This window comes from Vanessa tameamea, chromosome 23 (genome assembly GCF_037043105.1).
Source record: "Vanessa tameamea isolate UH-Manoa-2023 chromosome 23, ilVanTame1 primary haplotype, whole genome shotgun sequence".
In the NCBI taxonomy this organism is placed as follows: Eukaryota; Metazoa; Arthropoda; class Insecta; order Lepidoptera; family Nymphalidae; genus Vanessa; species Vanessa tameamea.
Window position 1 is genome coordinate 9,275,408 of NC_087331.1, and position 27,465 is coordinate 9,302,872.

Here is a 27,465-nt window from a genome sequence, read left to right on the forward strand (position 1 = left end):
CTCAGTACTGTTGTGTTCCGGTTTGAAGGGTGAGTGAGCCAGTATAACTACAGGCACAAGGGACATAACATCTTAGTTCCCAAGGTTGGTGGCGCATTGGTGATGTAAGGAATGGTTAATATTTCTTACAGCGCCATTGTCTATGGGCGGTGGTGACCACTTACCATCAGGTGGCCCATTTGCTTGCCTGCCTACCGATAACATAAAAAAAAAATATATATATATAAATTCCAACAACAAATCTTTTTATCACTCCGTTGACATTTTAAACTAATATTGTACTTATTGCGGATGAATAGATAAACACTCATCTTTTTCTTTGTCATGAGTTATTTTGACAGTTAAAAAAAATGGTGTATCTATTGTATCATACGAGGTTTTTCAGTGAAGGCGTATCTATTTAGTCACGAAGGCGCGCCCATCCACGATAATTTAGCACGAAGAGACTTCTTTTGTAAATTTATCGATAGATAGATAAGTGAATAGGTAGATAAATAAATGTTCCAACTTAAGGAGGATAATTTCTGACTTAGACTTAAATGTGCTTACACGCAAAATGTTATCCTTTTACCAAAGACATGTATTAAAAATAAAATATACTTATTATAAGATATTCTCAAAAGGGCGCTTTAGGTTAAAACCTTTATCAAGGTTGATATCGTTAGAAAGATACTTTTTTCCTGTCAAATTATATTAGTTAAGATGATTTGTACAACAGAATATGAGCTACTGTTACAGATATACAAAGCACCCAGTAACCTAATCTAGGATAAGATTATTCTACAACATTTGAATATTTTAGAATAATAAGCAAATACTCCTCATAGTTCGTCATTAAAATTGAAAATATTATTGGTTGTGATAGTCGATTATATAAAACATTGTTATTCAAAAAGGTCAAGACCCTCTTGTAAGTCTTGCAACATAAAGTAAATTATAGTTTCACTTTAGCTAAAATACTGTTAAACTCTAATCAACATCAGTATTCAAATATACATACATATAAATCTGACCGCAGATACTTATAGAATCTTCAATGACTCTTTTTGAAGAAAATAATGAAAAAGAATAAATATTAAATGCAGTTGAACTGGATGTATTAAGATATATTGTTGATAAATATATTATTAAAAAATATGAAAGTAGAATAGATATAGAAATACATGGAATTCGAGTTGGACCCCAAAGCGAAGCTGGATGATACACTCACCTAAAGGAAAATATAAATAATATAATACATGATATAAATAACAATTTTAAAATGAATAAGCAGAATTATACCATGAAACTTTCTATAAAGCTTTGAAAGTTTAAAATATAAAAAATTGCATTTTACAGATAAAATAAACACACAGTTTGATATTGATAATAATATCAATTAATTCATAAGTAGTAATGAAGCAACACTGGTTAGTTACGGTTAAGTTAGTTAACACAAATAGTTAAATGAAAATTGTGCAAATATCAATGACATTTAAAAGTATGTATGCAGTAATTCCTAAGTCAACAAAATCTAAAAATTAGAATGTATTAATGAAGCAAATTATTTAATCACAAGCTTAAAACTATTAAAAGAAACAAAATTAAAACTGATGTCAATACAAATATAGTTGAACTATACTGTCAGAATAATTTCGAAAGTTTCAGCAGGACATTGTCGTAAATGTCAGACAGTGATATGCGATATTGACTTTGATGATTATTATATTTCAAGGATACAAGCAACAAAATAGCGTGTAGCTTAGCGAGTCACTTTTCGAGTCGAATGCGATTTCGTCTTTGTTAAGATGCATAAAACACTAGTAATATTAATTCTTCATGACAAAACTTAGTTGTTTCATGCTTTAGCAAATTAAAAGTTAATTTAATTTTGTCTCTAATGCGAAAAAACTTAACAATTCATCTAAGGATCATATAAAAATTATCACAGTGCAAATATTTTAAAATTCTATTAACTAAATATAAATGGGAAATGTATTGAAATTTCGAATGAGAGACAGAAATAATTACAACACATTCACGTCACGGATAGTAAATATATGTCACAACCTGATCAGCTGCAGCGTCTGTTGTAAATAAGGATTCGTTTTTATCTTCATATAATAGTTCATCTTTGTTTTCAATTGTAATGAATTCATTGTCTTCACTTTCTGTCACTGCAACACTTTCACTCGTATTAGAATCTTCCGTTGTGTATACATTTGTATTAATATTTTTATCAGTAGAAAGAATTGTATTCGTGGAAGACGAGAGATTAACTGCTAATAAAAATGAATTGTTCTCATTATTATTCGTTTCTATTTTTTCGTCGTATTGTGTGGATGATTCAAAATGTAAATCAGTTGTATTTTCCATCAAAACGTCGGCGAATTCTTCGTTGAAGGCTATTAAATCTTCGTTACTTTCTTCTGTTGTTGATAAATGTCTAGATTGATTATTTTCTTTATCGTAAGGCAAATAAATTTCGGTGGTCTGATCTATTTCAAATATAATTCCTTGAGATTCTTCTTCATTTGTTTTTAAGATTTCTGTATAGCTTTCAGTATTGTTGTTCACAAATTCATTATTGTTTGTGACGCTTTCAATGGAAAAATTGGTATCTAAATTTTCAGAGTCATCATCTTTTGATAATTCTTTTACTGATGACTTGGAATCTGCAGTAGGTTTTTTCATTTTATTATGTTCACTTTTTATATATTGTTTTCCATTTTCATTTTCTGAATTAGAATTTCCATTTAACAAAAAATCTAATATATTTATAAAGATATTTTCATTTTTAGATTTCACATTATTTTCTTCAATATTAGAAGGAACTTTCAAGGTTGTATCACTTATTGATGTTGCAGTGTCACTCGCAACATCAACTATTACATCTTTATTAAATAAATTATCTGTAGCAGGAGTCAAAAATGGTCTTTGTTTATCTTCAAAGGGTAAGATATTGTCAATGGAAGAATCTTTTAATCTAGTTTCTTCATCTTCATCTTTATATTCGTCTATATTTATTGTTTCATCAAAATACTCATTTTTTGCCTCTTCTATCGCAAGATGTTCTATAAAACCTAATGGATCTTTTGTGATTAAAGAATTCAAGGAATCAGTATCCTTAATAATGGGCGCTTCGGTTATTTCTAAGCTATTGTTATTATTTGAAAAGATTGTTTCGTTCACGATATTTCTGGTTGTCTGTTTGCCATTTTCACTTTCATTATAATTATCAGCTTTTATCAAAGCATCAAATATCATATCAACAACAGCACTGTCGTTTAACGTCTTCATTTCATTTATATCTTCTGTTTTATTAAAACCTTTCTTTTGTAATTCTTTTTCAACGTTTTGTGAAATATCTTGAGAGTAATTCTCTGGTGGTATCCAATCATACTCTGGGTCTATTTCTCCTTTTCTGACAAAGCCATTGGTGCTATTCTCGGGTGATTCGACAACACTTGTTTTATTCGTCATATTTATATCACCGGTGACAGTGTCATTAATGAAATTAAGTTCAGGCGGTGTTTCGATGATAACGTCATTGGCTATGTTTATTTTTTTAATGTATTTAGCTATAGTAGGTCCCAAAACTTTTTCGACGTAAGAATACAGATTATTGCATTTGCTAACTGTATTCACGTCGTTCGAACTACCCCATATGATGAATCCGGATGCATTTGATTTGTAAAAAGACTTGAGAACAACGTTTAGGTCTTCCTGAAACCACAAATTAGTTACTATATTGATGATAATTTTAAGACATCTTATTGACAATTAAATTCTACTTGGACAATAGAAATGCTTCTAGCAAAATGCTTTGTATTATTTTATAAGTAACGAAATAAAGAATATATATAGCTACAGCCTAAATGGATCGGAGGAATTAATACATGATTCTTAATAGAAAATTTCAGATTCCAATACAAGCAAGTTCATCACGTGCTCGATCAGAGAAAACATCGCGAAACCTCCACGTATCATTTATAAGATAATAATGAAAAATATTTATTTTAGTAAACATACTTCTGTCATATATCCATCCTCACGATATCTAAACCAATAGTAAGGCAGTATTGGTGTCTCGTATCGTCTAACTCGATTGGCTTCTCTGATCCGACCTCGAACGAGTGACCCTAACTGGTCTGAAGAAAGATTCCTTGAACTATACACCGACGGATACAGCGCTGTGCTCTCAGACCACATCCAGTAAGTTCTGAAAAGATAAATTTTAACTATGTAATTCATGTATTTGTTGATTTCCAAGCTGGATATATATATAAGATCAACTGTCGACTGAGTGTAACTCTTTGATTAAAATGGTAGAAAAGAGTAACTGGTGAGTGTTTTACCAGTTTTTTTCGGCAGAATCTACTTTCTAAACCAGAGGTAGTTTTACATTTAATTCAATAAAATAACACGATTATTCAAAAGCGTACTTAAATAAAGAATATTTTGATTTCATTTGATTTGTCAGATTTGATCTCTAACATAGAGAATACAATTTAAGATCCTTCTTACAAAGACTAAAAAGATTAAGTCATTTGCTAACTTATCAGCGGCAGAGTCTGAATCATTCGTTCGATATAGAAATAAAACACTAGCTTGGCCTAGTCGAGAAATAACCGAAGATTGCGGGTTATAACTCGGGCAAGCACCACTGATCATGACCATGGCTGAACTTTATTTTTAATATTGAAGCAGATTGGCGAAGTAAGCTTCAAATCTGACAATAGGGAAGGTCTTAGTACAATGATTGAGACTTAGAGAACATGGCATTAATACTTGCTTATTGATTCAATTATAAAAAGGTATTACAAAAAAAATTATTGGCATCATGTACCTGCTGTATTTAATAGAAGGGATGTGAAATACAAACAAACATTTTATTAAGATTAAGTTTGAAAGATAAATTAAAAAAAAGATACTCACATATCGTTTTCAGCTAAAACATTCGGAGCACAATCCTCCTTTAAATTCTGCCCCGCCATGTTAAAGCAGTGTGGGAACCCGTAGTATCCCCAAAGCGCTTTAGGACGCATTTGCTTCGCAATAGATAACGTCGTCTGCATAAATGTTCTAGCAGATGCTTCGAAGCGTTGCTTCGCCTGGAAATTTTACAACCATGCTATTATTTATTTTAAATTTACAAATCTGAGTGAATATACAAAGTCACATATCGATGGGTTCGTTTCTAAGAAAGGCCAAAATGTATTGAATTTAATAATTTTAAAGTTTTTTACGAGATTATTTATCAAACGACTGATTGTATTAAATGATTTAGACGAAACCGTAGTTCGAATCGCTTCGACAATTGTCGAATGAACTTTGTTTGTTTGAACTCCGCAGTCGTTTTTGCTTCGCTTGATCACGACTATCATAAATATAAAAATAAAAATAACTAATCATAGTTAATGATAAAATAATATATTTAATAGCCAGGCTGAACGAAGATTTTTTAAATTAACCAATAAGTTATTGACATATGAATAAAGTTTCATACTAACACGTACAAACTATCGGTTTACTTGACTACATAGTATATGGATTAAATTTTTAGTTCAAATTTGTATATTGTACAGATACAGTTAGTACTACTAGAAACTACCAACGATTAGAAACCTAAATCTTAACCCGAGATTGTGGCTTTAAATCCTGGCCAACACTGAATTTTCAAGCGCTTATTTTGTGTAATCTCCCAGGGATGCTTTTTATAGGAACAACTTACAGTAAAGGAGTAAAAGAACAGCCCGTAAAGTGTCACTACTAGACTAAAACCTTTGATTAGGTTTGGAGCTTATTCCACCACGCTGCTCCAATGCTGGTTTGTAGATACACATGTGGCGACAGTTCATTGAAATGAGACGCTGAGCGAGAGATAATACAATCACAAATTAAGATCAAGAAAATTGAGGTGTATGTCTGGACTTGGATCGAATCTTGAATTGGAACTGGATCGGTTAAGATTTACGCGATCAGTCTGACTACTACTACCACTAGTTTAGGTACTACTACCGGCTAACTACCGGCTCTTGTACAGACTAACATAACATAAACATAATCAGCCTGTAAATTTCCCACTGCTGGGCTAAGGCCTCCTCTTCCGTTGAGGAGAAGGTATGGAGCATATTCCACCACGCTACTCCAATGCGGGTTGGTGGAATACACATGTGGCAGAATTTCGTTGAAATTAGACACATGCAGGTTTCCTCACGATGTTTTCCTTCACCGCTGAGCACGAGATGAATTATAAACACAAATTAAGCACATGAAAATTCAGTGGTGCCTGCCTGGGCTTGAACCCGAAATCATCGGTTAAGATGCACGCGTTCTAACCACTGGGCCATCTCGGCTCTAATAATTTATTACAGTACAGACTAATAATTTATTTATTATACATTATATCATATACTACTGTATTTCAGTAATATTCATAAATGTTAAATTAATTGTATTCACAAATATACCGAGTAACGCGAAAACATTCCTTTATCACAACGTAATTCAGACCTCATAAACTAATTCCTATTAAGTAATGGGTTACATCGTTGCGCTAATTACAACATTGCATTATTGAGGACGAACAGATTTGAGTGAGATTGCGAAACGTTGTGATATTAAAATAATGTGGGCAGCGCTTCTAGGATAGAATATTATGTTGATAGACAAGTACGTGCTCCATGAAAACTATTTTTTAAAACTGTACTCAATTCCAATCGAAGATGTAGAAATGAACATATCTAAGATTTAATTATTCCAAACGATTTGCTAATAGATATGTTATATATGTTACTGTAAAAGCTCGAACTAAGGTAAATCTTAAGGTTTTCCAGTAAAACCTAAGATTTACCGACATGAGTTGTTAAATGTAAGTATTTATTATAAAGGGACGACTTCTTCGGACTTTTACCATTCCAACCTAACCTAACCTAACATGTAAATCCTAAGATTTACCAAGTGAACGATGGTAAAAGTTCGATTCCCAAAGTTTTATGGACATTTACCATTCATAATCGGAGTCATAAGAGCCGAGATGGCCCAGTGCTTAGAACGCGTGCATCTTAACCGATGATTTCGGGTTCAAACCCAGGCATGCACCACTGAATTTTCATGTGCTTAATTTGTGTTTATAATTCATCTCGTGCTCGGCGGTGAAGGAAAACATCGTGAGGAAACCTGCATGTGTCTAATTTCAACGAAATTCTGCCACATGTGTATTCCACCAACCCGCATTGGAGCAGCGTGGTGGAATATGCTCCATACCTTCTCCTCAACGGGAGAGGAGGCCTTAGCCCAGCAGTGGGAAATTTACAGGCTGATTATGTAGTTAAAGAGAGGGCAAGCAGAGTTACTTTCATTTATTGATTTCGCATTCGAGTATAGATAAACACAATCCTATTATACCTACTATGTTTATAGAACAAGTGGCACGCTACTGTAATTATCTAACTTATAATAGACTTCGGCCTAGAATTTATAAAACATATGACACTCTGCCTTATTTGCCACTGGCGACAGAAGGGCTGGTTAATTTTGAGCCTAGATTTTTTTAAATAATAAAGGTAGGTGGATGGACGAATAGGCCACCGGCCACACTAGGATAGTAAGTGGTCACCACCGCTCATAGCTGGCGCTGTAAGAAATAATAATAAATCCTTACATCGCCATTGCGCCATTCTTGTGAACTAAGATATTATCCCTTGTGCTTGTAGTTACACTGGCTCACTCACCATTCAAACTGTTTGATGGTAGAATATCTAATGAAGCCCTACCACCAAGTATTGCTATAGAATTGCCATAATTAATAAAAAAAAACAACCAAAACATTGCTCATTATTATATTGCTTTGTGATATACGACATTCTTAGTTTTATGTTCTATAGCGTATATGAATAGTTCTGTTGGCATTCCGATTTTGGTTTTGAAAAGTTAATATTTCGCTAATGTTCCGCGCAACTTTCTTAATCTTTTATAAGAACAACAAAACAAGAATAAACGAAATTGGTCCAGCCGTTCACGCATGATGCCGTGGACAAGGAAAATAGGGATTCATTTGTTTATTTATAAATGGGACACTTTGCCTTATTGCCTCCACTGGCAATAAAGACTGGTTTATTTTTTGCCTAGACAACTGGGATTCAACTAATGCCTTTGGAATTGTTGGAATTCTTGCCACCATTCTACACGGTCATGATTTGTGCAGTAGGTTATATTTTGATTTGTATATACTTTGAAAGTCCTTAAAATTAAATTATTTTCTACGAGTAACACTACGTGAGCGCAGAACGTAAATATTTTATAGTTCTTTTTTAAAATGAAAGTAAAACGTATATAGTTCAAAAATTACTATGCATAGGAAAATATATATGTTATGTGTACGATATAAAATTGTTTATAAAAATTCCGTCTGAAATAAAACAATAACAAAAAAGAATAATTAAATACCATAGACAGGGAGAAGAAAAGGAGAAGGAAAAGTTGCCTGAGCGTATAACGATTTTCCTCACGTGAGGCTTTCTACCAGTTCATTCTATGGTAAGCCGCGTCTTTTAAATATAGTTGAATTAAGTCCAAAAAACAGAGATAACACATCGAGCATAAACTAAAAAAAATATCATGAGTTTTCTGGAAAAGATTTTTAAACGTCATATGAAGTTTTAACAAAAGAAAAGCCGACATCGTATTTAAATAACACCAAACGGAAAGTATTTAACAAATACGACTGAATTGATTGCCTCCTTCTCTTTTGAAGTCGATTAAAAGGTATCACAGTCTCATCACGGAAGACAAGATCGTAGCAAAATTTCAGAAGCCTTCTACCGTTTATTAACTGTTTGATACGTTACCTCTGTGTTAATCCAACTCTTGGGCCACCACCAATGCAATTTCTTCTCAATTTCATAGGAAACATCCTTGTATGGAACTAGAGTACCGAAGTTCTGCCGAAAGATTGGCCGCCATGATTCGAAATCTATGATTCCAATGCCTGAAATCGAATAATAAATAATATTTAATAGGAGATTTAAGTATAGCTGTATAGTTTTTATGAACTACTAGCTCTGCCCGCGACTTCTTACTCGTTTGAATTTAACAAAAACGTTATTATTCAGTTCGCAGATATTAAATCGTTGGAGTAGCAGCGTGAATTTATTATGAATTTACTCCTTCGAGTTACTCCTTATTAACCAACAGTCCAACAGTTGCAGAGATTAGCCAGAACAAACATACAAAAATTGTAAAAAGTGTTTATTTTAATATTACAAACAGACACTCCAATTTTATTATATGTGTAGATGTATGTATAGATAGCAACGGACGGTATTATTCAAAATAAAAAATTGCATTTATTACATCGTGAACGCTAAACCACCTCATGTCAATTATGGATCATTGTCAATACTATATATCAATATGACAAAAAAAACTTCAATTGTAAATTAAACAGTTAAATATAAAATTATTGCGCAAATGATTACACAAAATAGCGATTAAAATTCTAACACAAATTCTGCAACATTTTAAAAATTTGGTAAATAACTAGGTCTCTATTTATGTATGTAACTATTCATTTATAATTTTAATTTATATATTTAGGGGGATAGGTTAGGAAAAGTAACCCCTATATCTATCGCTAGATTGAGGAGAGTTATGTCGGATGAAATACCTGACACGAAAATAGCAGGTTTGATGATAAAACCTTAAGTTAGTGGAATGAACCGAACTTGGAATGATGATTTTTCCAAGGTTGGAAAAACAACATTTGTTAATAAAATATTCGCAGTCACAACGGAAGATGCGATAGACATGATAGGCTAAGGCGTTATCTCCAGTAGTCCAGTGGTTCGCGATACTGGATCGCAGTGGTATCAAGCCTTGCGAATGGTCAAATTAAACTGGCTTTGGCAAGGGTGTAGTTAAACTGACTTTCTCACCAAATCGGAAAACAATCATACTAAGTTGTAGTATTTAGCCGTAGTGGGAACTATTGATACGGACTTGCAAACAACATTACCTCCAAGTAACTAAGTACCTCTAAGTAAATCTTTAAGCATTATAATTCAAAACTGCTTACAAAGTAAATTTGTGTCTCGATTTTAGTTTATTATAATTAATAAAGTGCTGTCTGTTCTTCCTTTAGATTCCGTATATTGTTTTTTATTTTAATCTCATGTTTAAAGCTTCACGGTAAATCATTTGTTAATACTTACTTTATTTTTTGGATCTCCGAGGCATGTTTCCGAGAACAACCCGAGGCATAGTTTCAATATTTGATTATTATTTTTTCTAACAGTTTGATCATAAGATTAGAGCTACGCGTTGTGACTTGTTTACGATGACAGAAAGATTTTAACGTGTTTGTTTTCATCATAATTTGCTTTTGCTTGTCTTAAAATCTTCTTATACGCATTTTGGGCTTCCTGGTAAGCGGTCACCAATTGTCGTTAAATAAATATTGACCTTTTTAATTGCCAATTATAGCTTTGATAACTAAGATGCTATGTCCCTCGAGTCTGTAGTAATACTGAATTACTCAGACGACTTTGTACGAAGCCCTAACGACCAGTGAAACACCAAAAGTAATTCGAAAATAACATGATAATAAATATTTTTTTGTTATACTTTGATGTGTGGTTATCTGTTGGTAACATCAATTTAACTGAGTGATATTCTTAATACTTGTTTTCCATAAAAACTGATCTAAGCCAAAGCAATCAAGATTCCATAGAACGTGGTTGATAAAAACGGTCAAGTATCAATCGAGTTTGCGCTCTAATGGTTCCGTACTATCCTTTATTTTGTATCTTATTATTGTTTAAGATTTTCGTAGTTCCACGTAAATCTGTTGTTTGATATTTTTAACCAAATAGCTATTACGATCTAAATATATACATAGACCTGTTTGTTAACCTAACTAACGAATGCCAGGTCTAATGGTACAGTGTCGAGTCAGACTAACAGACAGACGATATGACTTTAGCAAATAGGGTTTCAGCGTTTAGATACGGAATCCTGAAAAGCAAAACAGGATTTTACGACCAAAAATAACGTACAGTAAGAATGTAGCCAGCTTAAATAGACCTTGTTTAACGTTTAACTGTACATTGCAGTTGATGACAATTTTAATTTTTAAGCAATTTTAAAATATTAACCTAAATATACCAAATGAATCATACTAATGTATAATTTTGTACGTCCACGTCAATATACGACTATGACGTACGTTATTAATGCTATTGGTGATAAATAATATCAGAATTTATTTATTTATTTATCCTCGTTTTAAACGGCAATGTCCTGAATGTCTGACTAACGCACAGCTCTACCTATAACAGATCTTCGTTTCGTAATAATTTCATATAATGCTTCTTCCGTGCTATAAAAAAATATGAGTGAGTTTGTTTGTTTTCACGTCTTAATTACTTAACCGACCATCACAGAATTTTATATCCACTTTGTCAGGGGCATAAAAAACAACAAAGGGTACTTAATACCTAACCCCCACCGCACAAAAGTAGGCCACGGGTAGGTAAGCCCAATATGGTTATAAATGTTCTTCAGGATGAGGCAAAAAATGTGCCTTGTTTGGTTTTCGATTTGATAATAGAAACCCTATACCGATTTTCTGTGGTACCCATAGCTGTTACCACCAGCCGCGACGAAATCATTATATTATTACGAATTAGCTATTGTTAGAAATATTAATATAATAAAAATTAAATCCTAAACTAATAACAATATTAATAATACTTGCCACTAAAGTCCGGGTTAGGTACAATTTCCTCCATATCCGCTCGAAATGCCTTCAAATGCTCTTCCAAATTCCCTTCCTGGGGGACACCACCGTTCCTAAACCGGTATTTCCCACTGGTTTCATTCTTGAATATAGCCGGAAACAGACCCGGTTCGTACATGATCGTGATTTGCTCGCCATTGAAGCTGTCGTCATCATTCTGAATGATGCCATATTTTTCATACAAATTGTCGAACAATATTTTCTTCGATTTGCACTGAACTGTTGGCACGTTCCAGTAAACACGGAAAGGTTTTCTGAAGTCCCTGTTTATTTCATCTTCGAGAACTTCGACGACGTAGTAGTTATTGCTGAAACAATAATGTAAAATTTTATTTAAAATTCTTAATGACATTAAGTCCATTTCGCGTCCATTGAGTCCATATAGAGTCAAATGTTAGGAACGAGCCTCTCAGGCCAGCCATTAGATATTTACAGGACGTAAATATGGAGGATGTTACTATATAAATAGTACTAACTAGAAGTGTTTTTTGGATATCAGAATCAGAAACAGAAAACGTTTATTCATGACGAACATATACTGCAAACATACATTGCATAAAGAATAAAAAAATAAAAATACAAAAATTAAAAAAGGACATTAAACATTAACTAATGACTATAAGAAAACAAAAAAAACTAATAAAATAAAATAAAAAAAATGTACTAAAATAAAGGCATTTTGTTTGTAAATTTCTTAATTTAGAATTACATTGTCTGTTCTTATACATACATATTTTAAAGTTCACTTAATAAATCGACTGAGGAATCAAGAGCCGTCTGATTAAGCAATGTTTGACGAAGGGCTTCCCCTGCCGCCAGAGTTTTGGAGATTTTATTCTATACATAATAAATATTGTAATATAACATATATATTTTTAATATTTACTTTATAACATTAATAAATTATTTTATTATATTATATATATTTATTGTTTATTTTAGTTACAAAGAGAAATGTGTTATTTACGTTCGTTTGTTTGTACAGACTTAACACAAAAACTCTCGTAGAATTGACATGAAACTGTCAAACTTTTTTATTTCCTCCCAAGTTTGTGCGCAGATATAGGTAGGTTAATTATCTATCCCCAGTGAGAGTGAACTGAAGGTACAGTAACCTGACACGACCGGAGAGCATTCAGGCGCAGAACCTATATCCTTACGGCTTACCGAGACGCAATAATATAAACATCAAACTTGACCCAACCTAATAACATTGGGCTCATCCGAGTTTAGAACCCGAGACCTCGGGATCTGTAGCCTGATGTGCTAGCCAATGACTAGGCAGTGGCTTCGATTATTTGCGAGATAACCTCGTACGTTGAATTAATAACTTGTAATAATAATACATAATATATGTATATAACTTTATTATTAATTTCCTTATTGAACAGTTATCTCATAAATACAATGTTTTATCGGGTACATTAGACGCCGATACAATATGAATCTCATAATAGCCTTGACATTGTATTAATAGCTGAGTTGAACGACCTTACGTAACGTTGCGTGATAAACGGAATACTTCAGTATGTGTGTACGAAACGATACTTCCTAGAGCAACCAATCATAAGTGTCTTCAGATTCAGTGTAATCGACTTTATTTTTGTTTTATCCGATCGATTATAGAAATAGTTTACGGTCGATTGTCGACTATTTACGTTTTATTGATGTTTTATAACGTGAACGAATCAGTAGAATAATTTCGATTACGGCGTCTCGATAAATTCGCTTCAAATACGACACCTTTTCTCTTAAACTTCAGTTAGAGATCGATTATTAGTTTCGGCCTTATGGAAATATACTATAGTATTTAATATATTTTTCTATATTTTATCTAATATTTATAAGTTTTATTTGAACGATAGTCGTGAGAGAGCTCGTTTCAGAACAAAGGACTTTGAGTATGTTATTAATTATTATTCGTATTTAAATGTTTGTTCGAAGAGACAAGTGTCCACTTGCAGGTTGTATGGATTTATAAGGTCCTTTAAACCTGGTCAAATTGGTCGATGAATAGAGAAGGAGACCTCATTGATCACCTAGACATATATTTGACCATCATTAGCGCGAAAACTACCTAAAAACAGATTGAAAAGAATTAAAAGATAATTTACTAATACTAAAAAGTCTTTTAAAATTGAATTTTTATGTTGTGCTATTTGATAGTTCGAAGTTCTTAAAATATCAGCTTTTAAATAAGAACAAACGATAGTATTCACTTGGTAGTTTTATTCAAATACATTGACCTAGTAACAACATTCCAAGACAAAACACTTGATAAATACGATTATCGTAAATAAGGGTTATAAGTAGATACTGTATGAATAAACTCGAAAGTCAGCGTATGACTCGATCTTGAAATGTCGGAAACTAAAATTAAATCACGGTTTTGATTTGGAGTTAAATCCAACTGATTTATTTCTACGATAGAACCGATCGAAACATATCCACAATTCTAGATCGTTAAAAAAGAATTATTTTTTAGTTAACAACGCATATCCGCAAAATTTGTATAGTCGAGATATTTCGATATTAAATATATAAAAATCAATGACATAAAGTTCATCAGTTTGTTCCAAATAAAAATAAGGTTCGTGAATCGTGCGCTCATACGTGCGGTACGGTAAACTCAATGGAAACTTATCCACAACATATTATTAATAAATGATAAACTGTATTTGTTTTTTAATCAAGTATTATATAATAAAGTATATTCTTCTATAAAATTGTACAGATAATAATAATAAATATATGATTTGCATATATACTACTGGTACCGTCGTTAAATCTGATTTTCCATAACACAAGTGCTTTAGCTATTTACATTGGGATCAGAGTAATGTATGTGATGTTGTCCAATATTTAATACGATAGTGACTCTGTCCCTCTGTTATGCTTTACTGAACCGAATTTGATAAAATTCGGTAAGACGCGAACTGCAACCCAAATGAAGAACTAAAGGCTGTCTATCTAATAATGATAGCTGTATAATAGTCTGACAGCAATATTTCAGAATTCATTGTGAGATTTGAGTAATTTTTCAGATAGACTGCAGTCCTGGCGACGGTAAATGATCACTTCAAGGCAGACGGGATTTGAAGTAGACGCTAAAGTGCATAACATAACACTTAACGTATTGCTATATCTAAATCAAGCACGTCAGTACTTTATTTATCTTCATTATCAAGGCTTTAATATATTGTTTATATTTACTATTGTATTATGGATCACAAGTACCTCGACGAACAAAGAAAATATTTCGTCAGCTCTCAGTCAGTCAATAGAAAGTCATTCTTACAGTGTCAACATAAAGTTGAGTTCAAATATTTTGTTTCGGTTGCTTATTATGATTTATCTGTGCATCCATCCCTTCGAATACAATGAACGTCTGGGTGCAAATAGTGTTTTGATATTTACTCCCCCAAAATTTTTTTTAAGAAACCTTCTGGGTGTTTCTCCTATGTTCCTATGAGTGGTTCTTTGCACACTCTGTGACCTGAAATAAGAAGGGTGTGTATAACCTAAGTTTAAATTGAGACATTGATATTGTAGTTTGTTTTTACTATCTGGAAGTGAATGCCTTATGATTTTATGACTGACTTATAATGGATTCGAATACTTGATGCATATAAATAAATAAACATTAAGTACATCGCCTATGCGTTGAAAACTGGTATTTTTTTATATACCGACGAGCCAAGTTTATCAATACATAGAAAGAAGGATTTCTAATATATTATTTGATGGTAGGCCTTCGTCCAAGTCCGTCTATTATAGTACTACACACTAATTTTTATTTTCCGGCTTAAAGAGTATGTGATCCAGTGTAAATACAAGCACCAGGGACATAAGATTTTAGCTTCAACGTTTCTGCTGTGTGAATATTGTAAAGGGTGGATAATATTTCTGATGGTGCATAAGGTGGTCGTGACCCGTGGTGACCTATTATAAATAGGTCATAAAACAACTAGAATAAAAATGTATTCAATTTGCTCAAATCATAAGATAAAATGTTACTTATGATACGTGTAAACAGCGATACTTAGTACTGTTGAATTCCGGTTCGAAGGGTGAAGCCAGTGTAGCTACAGGCACAAGGGACACAGCATCAGTTGCCCAAGGTTAGTGGTGCATTGGCGATGTTGGAAATGGTTAATATTTTTTCCAGCGACCATGTCTATGGACGGTGGTGACAGTTTTTATGTCATTGGTAGGCTTACCCATATAATAAAAAAATAGTTTTCAATGTTAGAGATAGATATTAAAATATATAATACCACACCATGAAGCCCTGAGCGTAATTTAAATCTACTTCTGGTTGTGGGTCGCATTAAAAAGGATAAGTGCAGACTACACTGGTATCATCTTGAAATTATAAGTTTGACGGACAGACGGATGTAATCTGCGTTAATGTATAGAGGTCGGTACGAGTTCTTTGTGATCACTAACAATATTAAACAAGATACATTAAGATTTATTGCAGTCGTGCGGTCGTGATCTCAGCGCGTTAAAAGTTGTTATTAAATCATGAATGAATGAACTAATCAATTAATGATTAAAAAAAAGGAATACTTAATTTCATATTCATGAGAGAGTATGTGGATTTTAAAAGACGATTGTATTTTTTTTTAAACTCACAGTCACAAACATATCTGTCATAATTACTAACATTAACGAATATGAATTAAAAATAGTTACCGTATAAATCTTGACCGCGTGCAATGGTGGCAAGAATGCTAGCACCATTTCCCCGTTGAATCGTAATTCCGATCACCTGGGCTAAAAACGAACCAGGCCTGTCACCAGTGGAGGCAATAAGGCGAGTTATACTTTTGATGAAGCTTTTTGCACCATCACTCCAAGGGCCAAGTGTTTCGACAGCAAAGTGTTTTTGTATATATATTTAAGCACTTAATGTTATCAATTCTTATAATAAAAAAAAAAAACATTAACGAATATTAATTTAATTTAGCTACTGCATATTTACCAATAGCAACTGAACTATCTCGATTCCTTACTTTCCTGTGTTAAAGGTTGTCTGTAAGAGATTGCTTATAGAAATAAGGCCATCTCTGCACAATCGAAATCTAATAAATTAATGCATATACAACATTCCTGTTCAATAAAACCTTTTCGGTTCTTTCTTCCTAAATATCTAATTAAAATAAATATTTAATTTTATTTGACTAATACAAAAATAAACCTACCAAAATATTAACATCGAATCAGCGTAACTGATGTATTGTAATCGTAATGTACTTTCTAGTGTCGTAGCGAGTAATCGGCCTACATATTTAAACTAGTTTTGACAGGTCACTGATTTTAAACAATCATCCGACCTCGGCAACCCTTGAAGTGCGATAGCATGTTGTATAGGTATAATAACATACAGTTGTAAGCGTGTTATTTCCAGTAAGAACCGGTAATGTTCTAATGTACTTTTTACATTACATTAGCAGCCTGTAAATTTCCCACTGCTGGACTAAGGCCTCCTCTCCCTTTGGGGCGAAGTTGCGGGTTGGTGGAATACATATGCGGTAGACTTTCGTTGAAATTAGACACATGCAGGTTTCCTCACGATGTTTTCCTTCACCGCCGAGCACGGGATGAATTATAAACACAAATTAAGCACGTTAAAATTCAGTGGTGCCTGCCTGGGTTTAAACCCGATATCATCGGTTAAGATGCACGCGTTCTAACCACGGGGCCATCTCGGCTCTAATGTACTTAGGATATGATAATTTACTCCTTAACAGAAGAGAAGTTAGGCTTTCAGCTTACGAACATAAAACCATTGAAATAACATTAATGGTATGCGGTGAATTCTATGGTCGCGTTCAATCCTGATTTCTTATATGAAGAACTAGTATTATAGTATACATAATATAAAATATTTAGTCCTGTGTCTCGGGAATGAATGTAGAATCGTTGGTACACCTGATTCCTCACCTATCGTATCGGATTGCTGACCTGAACGATAATGGACCTGGGTCTCCGAACACACTTTTGCACTATAAAATCTCTTGTATAGTTGAATAGTCTTTGAGATTAGATTTAGATTATATTCGGTCAGGATTCAAAGCTAATACCTCTAGCAATAGTTAATAACTTTAAATTTAATTTTCCAATTTGGAAAAATATTTTTCCAAATTAGTTCATAAATGAGGGAGGGAGCCGAATTGATAACTTCTTTGGGTTTTTGAAGTCGGTTAAAAATAGCGTATCACTGTAACTCAGATTTCAAATTAAGTTGCTATAAGAAAATTCACGCAAACATTGTCAAGAGAAAAGAGAATTTTTTTTCGTTTAAACATTGCCAAGAGAATTGTTTTTTTTTTCTTTCGTTTAAAGATGTTTATACAAGGTGTGTTTGTTATGTCTCAACACGACCTATGTAAAATATCTTATCATTGAAATGTATTTTTCTGTTGTTATTAAGCAAATGTTATCTAAATCGTTTTATTAACCCACATGAATAGGAAGAATTTTACATATGTTCACGTTTTTCGTATTTGCACGTTTTTAAACAAAATACACTTTATTCAAGTAGGCTCTTACAATCACTATGAAATTGACATTTTACAGAACTTTATTAAAGTAAAGTTACCATCGGTTCGGAATGTAATCTACTACCGAGAAGAACCGATAAGTTAATCAGTTGTATTAATGAATTTGTCTATCAAGCTTGTTCGAGTTTAGTGCGTTGAATACAATGCTTCTTCACGGCTGTTTGGAATTTATAAAATATACATACAGGCTACTCGCCCTGCCTTAACACGGGTACAATAAGGATTAATATATGCTTTATTTAATTGAAAAACAAAAAGCAATTATTATTAAAATTCTTATTTTCAGCTAGGAAAGTTGAAATTCTCGGCTTCGCTGGTTTTTAATAGTAGCCGCGTGAAATGTTACTGCCAGTAGGGTCTTATAGTATAACTGTTGCTGATGATGTCATTCTGTCCGGCGGCAAACCTCTAAGAAACTCGCCAACTACACAGGACACACACACACACACAGTACACAGTATAGTGCAGCAGAGTGTGCACTCTTCCTCTCAGAAACCGATGCGCCGGCAAAACGTCACGAATGGGTAGAGTTCAGATACAGGAGGAACGGCTTTCCAAGGCAAAGGAATATACACACTAGGAACTTCTAGATTCCGGGCTATTATTTAAAAAAAATCGAGACAACACAATATTTTTGTATCGGCTCCACCAGGAGATTGAACCTAGGACCTCAGGCTCTGCGGCCGTATATGAAGACACAAGATCAACGAGACCGGCAACAGCGTGATACTATATATAGTAACACCTTTTTTTTTTATGTCATAGTTGGCAAACGTGCAGGAGGCTCACTTGATGGAAAGTGACTACCACCGCCCATGGACATCTGCAACACCGGGGGGCTTGCAGGTGCGTTGCCGGCCTTTCAGGAAAGAGTACGCTCTTTTCTTGAAGATTCCCAAGTCGTATCGGTTCGGAAAAACCGCCGGCGAAATCTGGTTCCACAGAGTGGTTGTGCGAGGCAGAAAATGTCTTAAAAATCGCGCTGTTGTACCTACTTTAATATATCTATCGCAAAAATATTTTTATATAATATAAATGGCATGTCCTAATTCGGGTGATAGGTTCGTGGGCTCTAGGTTAAGTTTTATAAATTCCGCGCGGGTAAAGCCGCAGATTCAGCTAGTATACAATCAGTTATGATAATGTTACATAAGAATACATAACAATATAGTAACATATGAATGCAGCGCGTTGTCGTCGTTATAAAAATATTTACTCAGAAATAGGAAACGTAATGTAGGTCACTGGGGAACGCGATAGAGCCACTGAAGCAAATCTGATAAGATCTATTTGTATATGTATATAGCACATAGTTGAGTTTAAACTATTTGAAATTTATAACGTTATATTTTATTATAAGTAAGCTATATATAAAGCACATGGATCTTGACCGATTTTTCAATGGGTTCGAGAGTGATAAAAAACTGCTTTATTTTCATGTGACTATGTATATATATATAGGTATATATTTTAACAGAACATACTGTCCACTTCAACCACAAAAAGAGGCAAGTTTGGGCGTTGACCGCCAAAAAAACACCATTCGTCGTAACTCCACGATTTGAGAACATTCCGATAGCTGCCACAGCTAGTATCGGAATACTTGGCGTCGATATTTCGAGCCTCGTTCAGTTCCGCGGTCAATTGGAAGGCAAAGCCAAATTGGTATCAAAAAAGCTCGGTGTGATCAGCAAGGCAAGATAGTATTTCACGTCGGCCCATCGCCTAAGACTATACAAGGCGCAAATTCGGCCTCACATGGAGTACTGCTCTCAACTCTGGGCGGGTGCTCCTCAGTACCAGCTCCTTCTAATCCTGGGTGCTCCTCAGTACCGATCTGCTCGATCCTTTGGCTCTGCGTAGAGATGTTGGAGCACACTGCATCTTCTACCGAATCTTCCACGGGGAATGTTCCGAGGAATTGTTTGGATTAATCCCGGCAGCTGAATTTCACCTTCGGACATCTCATCAAAATTCTAAATTTCACCCGCACCACCTAGATGTCCGAAAATCCACAACAGCGCGATTTTTAAGACATTTTTTGCCTCGCACAACTACTCTGTGGAACCAGCTTTCGCCGGCGGTTTTTCCGAACCGATATGACTTGGGAACCTTCAAAAAAAGAGCGTACTCCTTCCTAAAAGGCCGGCAACGCACCTGTAACCCCCCTGGTGTTGCAGATGTCCATGGGACGTGGTAATCACTTTCCATCAGGTGAGCCTCCTGCTCGTTTGCCCCCTACAACATAAAAAAAATAAATTTGATTTTCAATACGTTTCTGACGTAAGGTACGAAACCGATATAAAAATAAATTGAGAAATGGAATATGTTAGCGTAAATATATTTTATTTTTCAGTACACGGACTTTTGTGTCCTCGCCCTTTTGAATTTATTTTCATTTTTTTAGCTTTTATATGCGAATTAATATTAATATTAAAATTAATTTTATAATATAGATACATTTAAATTACAGTACAGCAGTAATACTATTGAATAGCCATGTTAATAACTCAGTATTGTTGTGTTCCGGTTCGAAGGGTGAGTGAGACAGTGTAACAGACACAAGGGACATAAAAGCTTAGTTCCCAAGGTTGGTGGCGCATGGACGATATGAGGAATGTACCACCAGACTATGCCATAAAAAAATCACCGACATTGCATGGGCTAACTAAAATGGATTGACTGACTTGATTGACTGAACCCGAAATGTCAGCTTCCCAAAGATAACCAAACTCTAATAGCGTTGCCTGGAGCAGCCTAGGCCGGCGGATAAATATTATTTATCTTAATTATTTTTGGTAAAACATTTCCTGGCGTCTCTGGCGTTTTTATTTCTTTGTTTCAGAAATCTTAAGTTCGAATATTTTCTTTTTTGTTCGATGAGTCTCCAAAGTAATTAAAGATAAAGTTAATTTTTACTTGCCAAGACTATTCATAAATATTATCATTTATTAAAATAATACTTTTTAGAAAAAATAGGCCTGGATCTAGGCTTGGGTTCCATCACAGGACTGATTGCACACTAATTGGAATAGCAGCATTGTAAAAGAGCAACTATAAGAATTTCGTGCCGTTTCTTCTCGCTGGAAGCTGCTTTTCGAAACGGTGATAGTGTTTAATTATTGACGATTCAAAAACGCTTCATTGTGAAGTTCACTTGAATAAAATACATTTGATTTGATTTGATTTGACTTGCCATTATAAATTTAACTTAATAATAATTATTCATTGTCTTCTGAAAGTAGAACAGACGAGAAATAATCTTTTTACGTAAAAAGGTACTGACACACGTTACTCGTACAAAGAGCACGATGTCATTGACCTCTACCAAATGCGTTTAAAAATTGGCGCAAGGCCGGACCGGAGAGAAAGCGGAAATTAATGCATATTTTATATTAAAACATGTTTATTAACTATTTTTAGAGAGTCTTCATTTTTTTTTTTTAATTATAACTTCTCCACAGATGTTTTGGCCGGGATTTTTTATACATATATCTACTATATTAACTGAGTATGTGTTGTGTTTGCTTATTTTTATTTCCAGCGATCACAATCTTTATTTTATGATTATTGATGAAAACGCAAGTTTTAACTGAACTGTACACCGACGACAACTACTTTATTGTCCGACTAGTTATTGTATTTTTTTCTTGTTTTTGTCATTATTTTAGTATTAAACATCGTTGAAAGAGGCGACATAGTTCAGTGCCAAGGACAAGTGAATATTAATCGAAAGTAAAATCAAATCCGGAAAACTTTATTTCTGTTTATAATTAATCTCGTGCTCGTCAGTAAAACATACGAGGAATTTTGATGAGCTCACATACATGTGTCTAATGAAAAGCTGCCACATAAATATCCACCAACCCGCATTAGAGTAGCGTGGTGAGAAAAGCTCCGACACATCTCTTCAAAACAAGAAGATGCTTTTGACGTGAAACAGTTGCTGTTATTTGATCATATAATATGAGTAGGTACTGGATGTGTGATTGAATGGGTAAACGAATCGGCTTCTGATAAAGGCTTAAATTAAATTATCACAAAATCTGTTCTTAGCGCGCTTTTTAATTACGAAAGTCAAAACATTGAATTTTACCACTATATAGATAAAATATTTACAAGATTAGTGTTTACATAAGTGGAGAGATCGTGTAACTAAATTATATTTATTTTCCGTCCCTATGCCCAATTATTCGTAAACTTCTTCTGGGCACTGTCCAAGTCTCTAGGTCTACCAGCAATGATTGCTTTGAGTTCATTGTGCTTGTACAAAAGGGGGAATGAACGAGTTTATTTGTAGAAGTGACATCAGTTTAAATGTTGGCAATGTTTTGTCAAATTATAGTTTTGAAGCTGACGTCCATCAGCGGAGGTGAGGAGTGACGTAAGACGATTCACCTGCCTAGACAAAATATATATTTATATTATAAACGCGAACGAAACTCTGTGTGTTACTGTTCATGATGAACAGGTTTATATGAAATTTGGTATGGAGGTAGTTTGAGTCCCGGGTAAGGACATCGTTTTTTTTAATTGAGCCCTCGAGAAGATAAAATGGGGGCTAACGCTGTGGTTAGGTTTTATTAATTTCGCTCGATAATATTATCGTCCTATATATGTATGTTTACAGATAAAATGTATCTTTGTATGTATGTTAGCATGTTTTAAACTAACTAACTATAGCTACATATAAGTAAAGTAAACAAAGTAACTTCGTGTTTCCGTCTGTATCTCCGATTCCTTTTTCTCAACCACTCAACAGTTTATACGACTATATATACTATAATTTTTAATATATATTTTAAAAACTATATTTATTTATAACTGTTTGTGTGTTACTTAATAATAGAGCCGTGATGGCCCAGTGGTTAGAAGGCGTGCATCTTAACCGATGATTTCAGGTTCAAACCCAGGCAAGCACCACTGAATTTTCATGTGCTTAATTTCTGTTTATAATTCATCTCGTGCTCGGTGGTGAAGGAAAACATCTTCAGGAAACCTGTATGTGTCTAATTTCAACGAAATTCTGCCACATGTGTATTCCACCAACCCGCATTGGAGCAGCGTGGTGAAATATGCACCTTTTCCTCAAAGGCAGAGGAGGCCTTAGCCCAGCAGTAGGAAATTTACAGACTGTTAATGTAAAAAAAAATGTTATAAATATTTACATTTTAAACGTTAACTCCATAATTTTAAAAAATAATTATAAAATTATGGAGTTATTTTTAAAACAGTCACAACCATATATCTTGTTTAGAGAATACATGAGTATGTTAGCAGTGTGAATCTGTAAGAATTCACTTCGTACCTCATTCGTGAAAATGATGATCGACTTACGATAATTTTGAAACGTGTATCCACTAACATTTCACGCTCGTGTTCCGCGTTGAGTTTCGAGTTTCAGTTTACAGAATATCTCTAAAGATAAGAGAAAAATACTATCAGAAATTAATTAGTAGAATTTAAAATAATATTTAAATTTTGAATGAATTTGAGCGCACCCGTGCCTATTCACATAAATTCACAAATCGGAAACACCGGTATTGATGTCAAGGCTATGAATATGTAGATTAATTAAAATAAGAGAAAAGTACGGCAAATGGACGGCTGTTTGTTTAATTAACGATTCCAGTTTATTTGATTTCAACTTGAATTCTGTGGATAGATCGTGATTACTGTATTTGATGTTTACCTCGTTGGTATAGTAGCTAGTTTTTAAAGCTGCAGGTTCCTATTACCTGGGTTCAAATTCAGTTTCGGTCCAAGGAACGGGTAAACAAACATACTTTAGTATTTACGATATTAGATAGGACAATCTTTTAAATAATAGCATGATCTACTTTTTAAGGATTTCTATATTGCTAACTAAATGTAGACAAAATTTTCTCAAAAGTTTTGTTCCTTCGAATATATACTGTTAAACATTGCCAACTGCCTAAATCCGAGTTGCATCTCAGTATTTCCGGACAGAAATAGCCAATAACATATTTTGGCTCGACCCAATTCGAACCTATGATCCTCGTGATCCGCAGCTTTATCGACTAGACAAAAAGGTAGTTATGTAAGTATTGAAATAGGAAACGCATAAACAATCATAATATTTACGTATTAAAACGCATCATAGACATTATAGTGTCGTTGGGATTTAAAAAAAAAACGTGATAATATCAAGGTATAAAACATTGTATTGCAAAATGTACGATTTATATAACAACAAAATCCTATAATTAAATAAACAATACGCGGTAAAAGTAATCATAAAAAACGCTTGAACTAATTTTATAAATGTAAGAGTATTTTTTTTATATTTAATTTAGGCGAAGGCGATGTGTTTTTCGGTCCATCATAAATATATTGACAAAAATGTAAAATTACTCTTTGATAAAATTGCAGCAACTAACTAGTAAAAATTATAATAACTAGTAAATGTCCCGGGCTGGGTCAAGAAAAAGATTATGAGAGGGTTTTGTAGCTTCCACAACGCTGTTTCAATGCGAGTTGGTGGGAACAAATGTGTCAGAATTAAACGAAATATATATAAACTTAATAGCAATTTAATGGTGCTTTTATTTGAACCCGTAATCTCTAGTGAAAATTCACCTGCTCTATAAACTGGGCCATCTCCGTAAATATAAATATAACATCGGATGTCAAGATCGATGCAAATCATTATCTTTAACTCGGCTGTTATTGCTACCCAAAATAAAAGTGTTTATTTTCGAAATACTGAGTCATGGGGATAAAATTATTAATTATTGAGGACCTGAATTTTACCCTGAAAAACGTCACGGAATATTCATGTGCTTAATTAGTTTAGTCAAAGAACATTTTAAGGAAACCTGTTTGCCTTAGATCGATCGAGCAGCTTAGATGAGTAACCTTCTTAGAAGGAGAGGAGGGCTTAACCCAAGAGCTCTGTGCGCTAAAGTCTAGGCGGTGACGAGTTACCATCAGGTGGCCCATTTACCCGGCCTACATATTATATAACAAAATACCTTAACAAGATTTCCCAGAGCGCATTCATCAGCCGTTTTGATAATAAAGTATATTATACGTTTTTTTGGTTCCCTGGAAACTTTCGTCCTAATTTATTTACCTAAGGAGGTGAGGACTTTTCAGTAAGCTTTAACTGCTTTTAACTACATTTACAGAAGCCTAAATACCGGTTTCCATATTTCTAACAAGACAATGACGAATTTCCATAAAATTCTTAATTCTATTTAAAAACCCTTAGAAGATGAATTTTGAAAAATCGCTGTTGGTGCTTACCTACGGAACTCACCGGTTATTCAGTCGGCATGTCAGTCAGTCACTTTACATTTTTTTACGTATTTATTAACTATTGGTTAATTATTGCAATAGTGTTTAATAAATATTTGAAACATATACATAATATATAAATATTCTAATAATACTATTGTAGTAAACAAATGTCGAAAGAGTTATATACGAAACTTTTTGATTCTGTTCCATGTTGAGTCATCCAAATTATTTGGGTTGAAAATTTTAATTAATAATTTTAAATTATATTTCTTTTTACGTATAATAAAAAAAATTATAATTTCATTTTTTTATAGAAAATATTAAAAGAATATTAATTTTATCTCAAAATGTATTGATCTACTTTAATAAGCGTTTGGGAAGTAAAATAAAGTTAATAATAATATTTCCTTACCTTCCATCATCGCATTTCACCGCACAGAATATTAAAATCGAAAACAATAAAAACTTCATCGTAAAAACTTATTACGTAAACACAAAAAAAAAATTAAAACACAATTTCCATTGTCTGTTAAAAATTAAAAAAAACGAATTCTCTTTTTCGCGCAATTTAAATTAACGTAATTTGGCGCCAATTTTTGACATAACATGATGCGTTCATAAAGCGCGCTCGTACGCGACTAAGGTATGTTCACTACATCATTCCATTAAATACTTTATAGATTGCATACTCGAAGAGCTTGTGCATTATTGTCATTTATAAGAAAATATGTTGTGAACGATGTTTTGAATAATAATGTATTTTGATGTATATCTGTTTTAAGTATTAGCGTGTAGTGCATTGTAATATATTGTGCGTTAGAAATATAAATGGTATGCATATTATAATAAATACTGAATAATAGTTTTATGTAATAAATGTTTAACATATTTTATTATATATTTGTTTAATGTTTATGAAAAAAAGAGTATAACAACTATGTGAATTGAACAATAAAATGTATTAAAAACGAATAATACAATTTAAAACTGATTTATATTTCATATCCGTTTCCCTTCAACCTGTATGAACGAAAATAAAAATTCGTTATGTTAGACTATTACTACAGAAGTAATATCAATTGTATTTTTAAATAAAATAATTATTTTATGGTTTATTGAAAAATACAATTGATTATATGTTCAAATGTAATTTTATTCCAAAATTTTCTGATATCAAACTCAATAATAAAACTTATATTATATTACAAATGTTGTAGTCTGTAATTAAGATATTTATAAGGTATTCTTTTGCGTGTAAACAGAACAATTAGATGTTGGAATGGAACTCTTGATAGTGTTAATTGAGAACATTTTGCCACTGTCATTGTTATTGCTGTTATAGGAATTTTACATAGACAGTGACAGCGAGTATAATATAGTTACCTAATAACAAACTACGGTGATTGTAACATTCAATATATACAAATATTATAAATGCGAAAGTAACCATCTGTCTGTCTGTTATTTATTGAATCACTGATGATTGAATGAAGCAAGCTTGAACTCCAAGGAAATAGGTAATGACCAACCCCTTTAAGCATGAGTGAAGCCGTGAGACTCAAAACCGACGAGAAACTCAGTAGTTACTCTTTTCTATTATTTTAATTACAAAGTATGTCAGAACAATTTTTTTTTTTTATATCATGTCTAAGAAGAATCCTATTAAGTTCATGTTTTTTCTATTCTTAATAGAATCTTGTATTGAATATGCCTAAATTATCAATGTTTTTTTGACATGAACTTTAAATTTTTTAATAGGCCAATTTAAAAATAATTCGACTATATAAAACGAGCTGAACTGAACGATGTAAAAACCGTTTCTAAGATTCGGTCTAATGCTGTCGAAGTCTATTG

General features: G+C 33.2%; 1 protein-coding gene across 1 annotated transcript; it reads right to left on the reverse strand.

Moving 5' to 3' along the window:
- Nucleotides 1-366: 366 nt before the first annotated feature.
- On the reverse strand, nt 367-26,266 carry LOC113402165 (putative uncharacterized protein DDB_G0282133). The gene is made up of 7 exons (XM_026642347.2): nt 26,024-26,266; nt 11,738-12,087; nt 8,832-8,971; nt 4,918-5,093; nt 4,012-4,201; nt 2,050-3,705; nt 367-1,210 (listed from the first exon to the last, which is right to left on the reverse strand). The coding sequence occupies exons 1-7, from the start codon at nt 26,080-26,082 to the stop codon at nt 1,100-1,102; spliced, it is 2,682 nt and encodes an 893-aa protein (XP_026498132.2). The 5' UTR covers nt 26,083-26,266; the 3' UTR covers nt 367-1,099.
- Nucleotides 26,267-27,465: the final 1,199 nt, after the last annotated feature.

What these genes read in the sequence shown, in the direction of transcription:
- LOC113402165 (XM_026642347.2), bottom strand. Translation starts at nt 26,082, where the DNA reads ATGAAGTTTTTATTGTTTTCGATTTTAATATTCTGTGCGGTGAAATGC. An exon ending in GTGAAATGCGATGATGGAAG is followed by an intron (nt 12,088 to 26,023) that starts GTAAGGAAATAT and finishes TTATTGTTTCAG; the next exon opens with CAATAACTACTACGTCGTCG. An exon ending in AGAGTTGGATTAACACAGAG is followed by an intron (nt 5,094 to 8,831) that starts GTAACGTATCAA and finishes TAAAATTTCCAG; the next exon opens with GCGAAGCAACGCTTCGAAGC.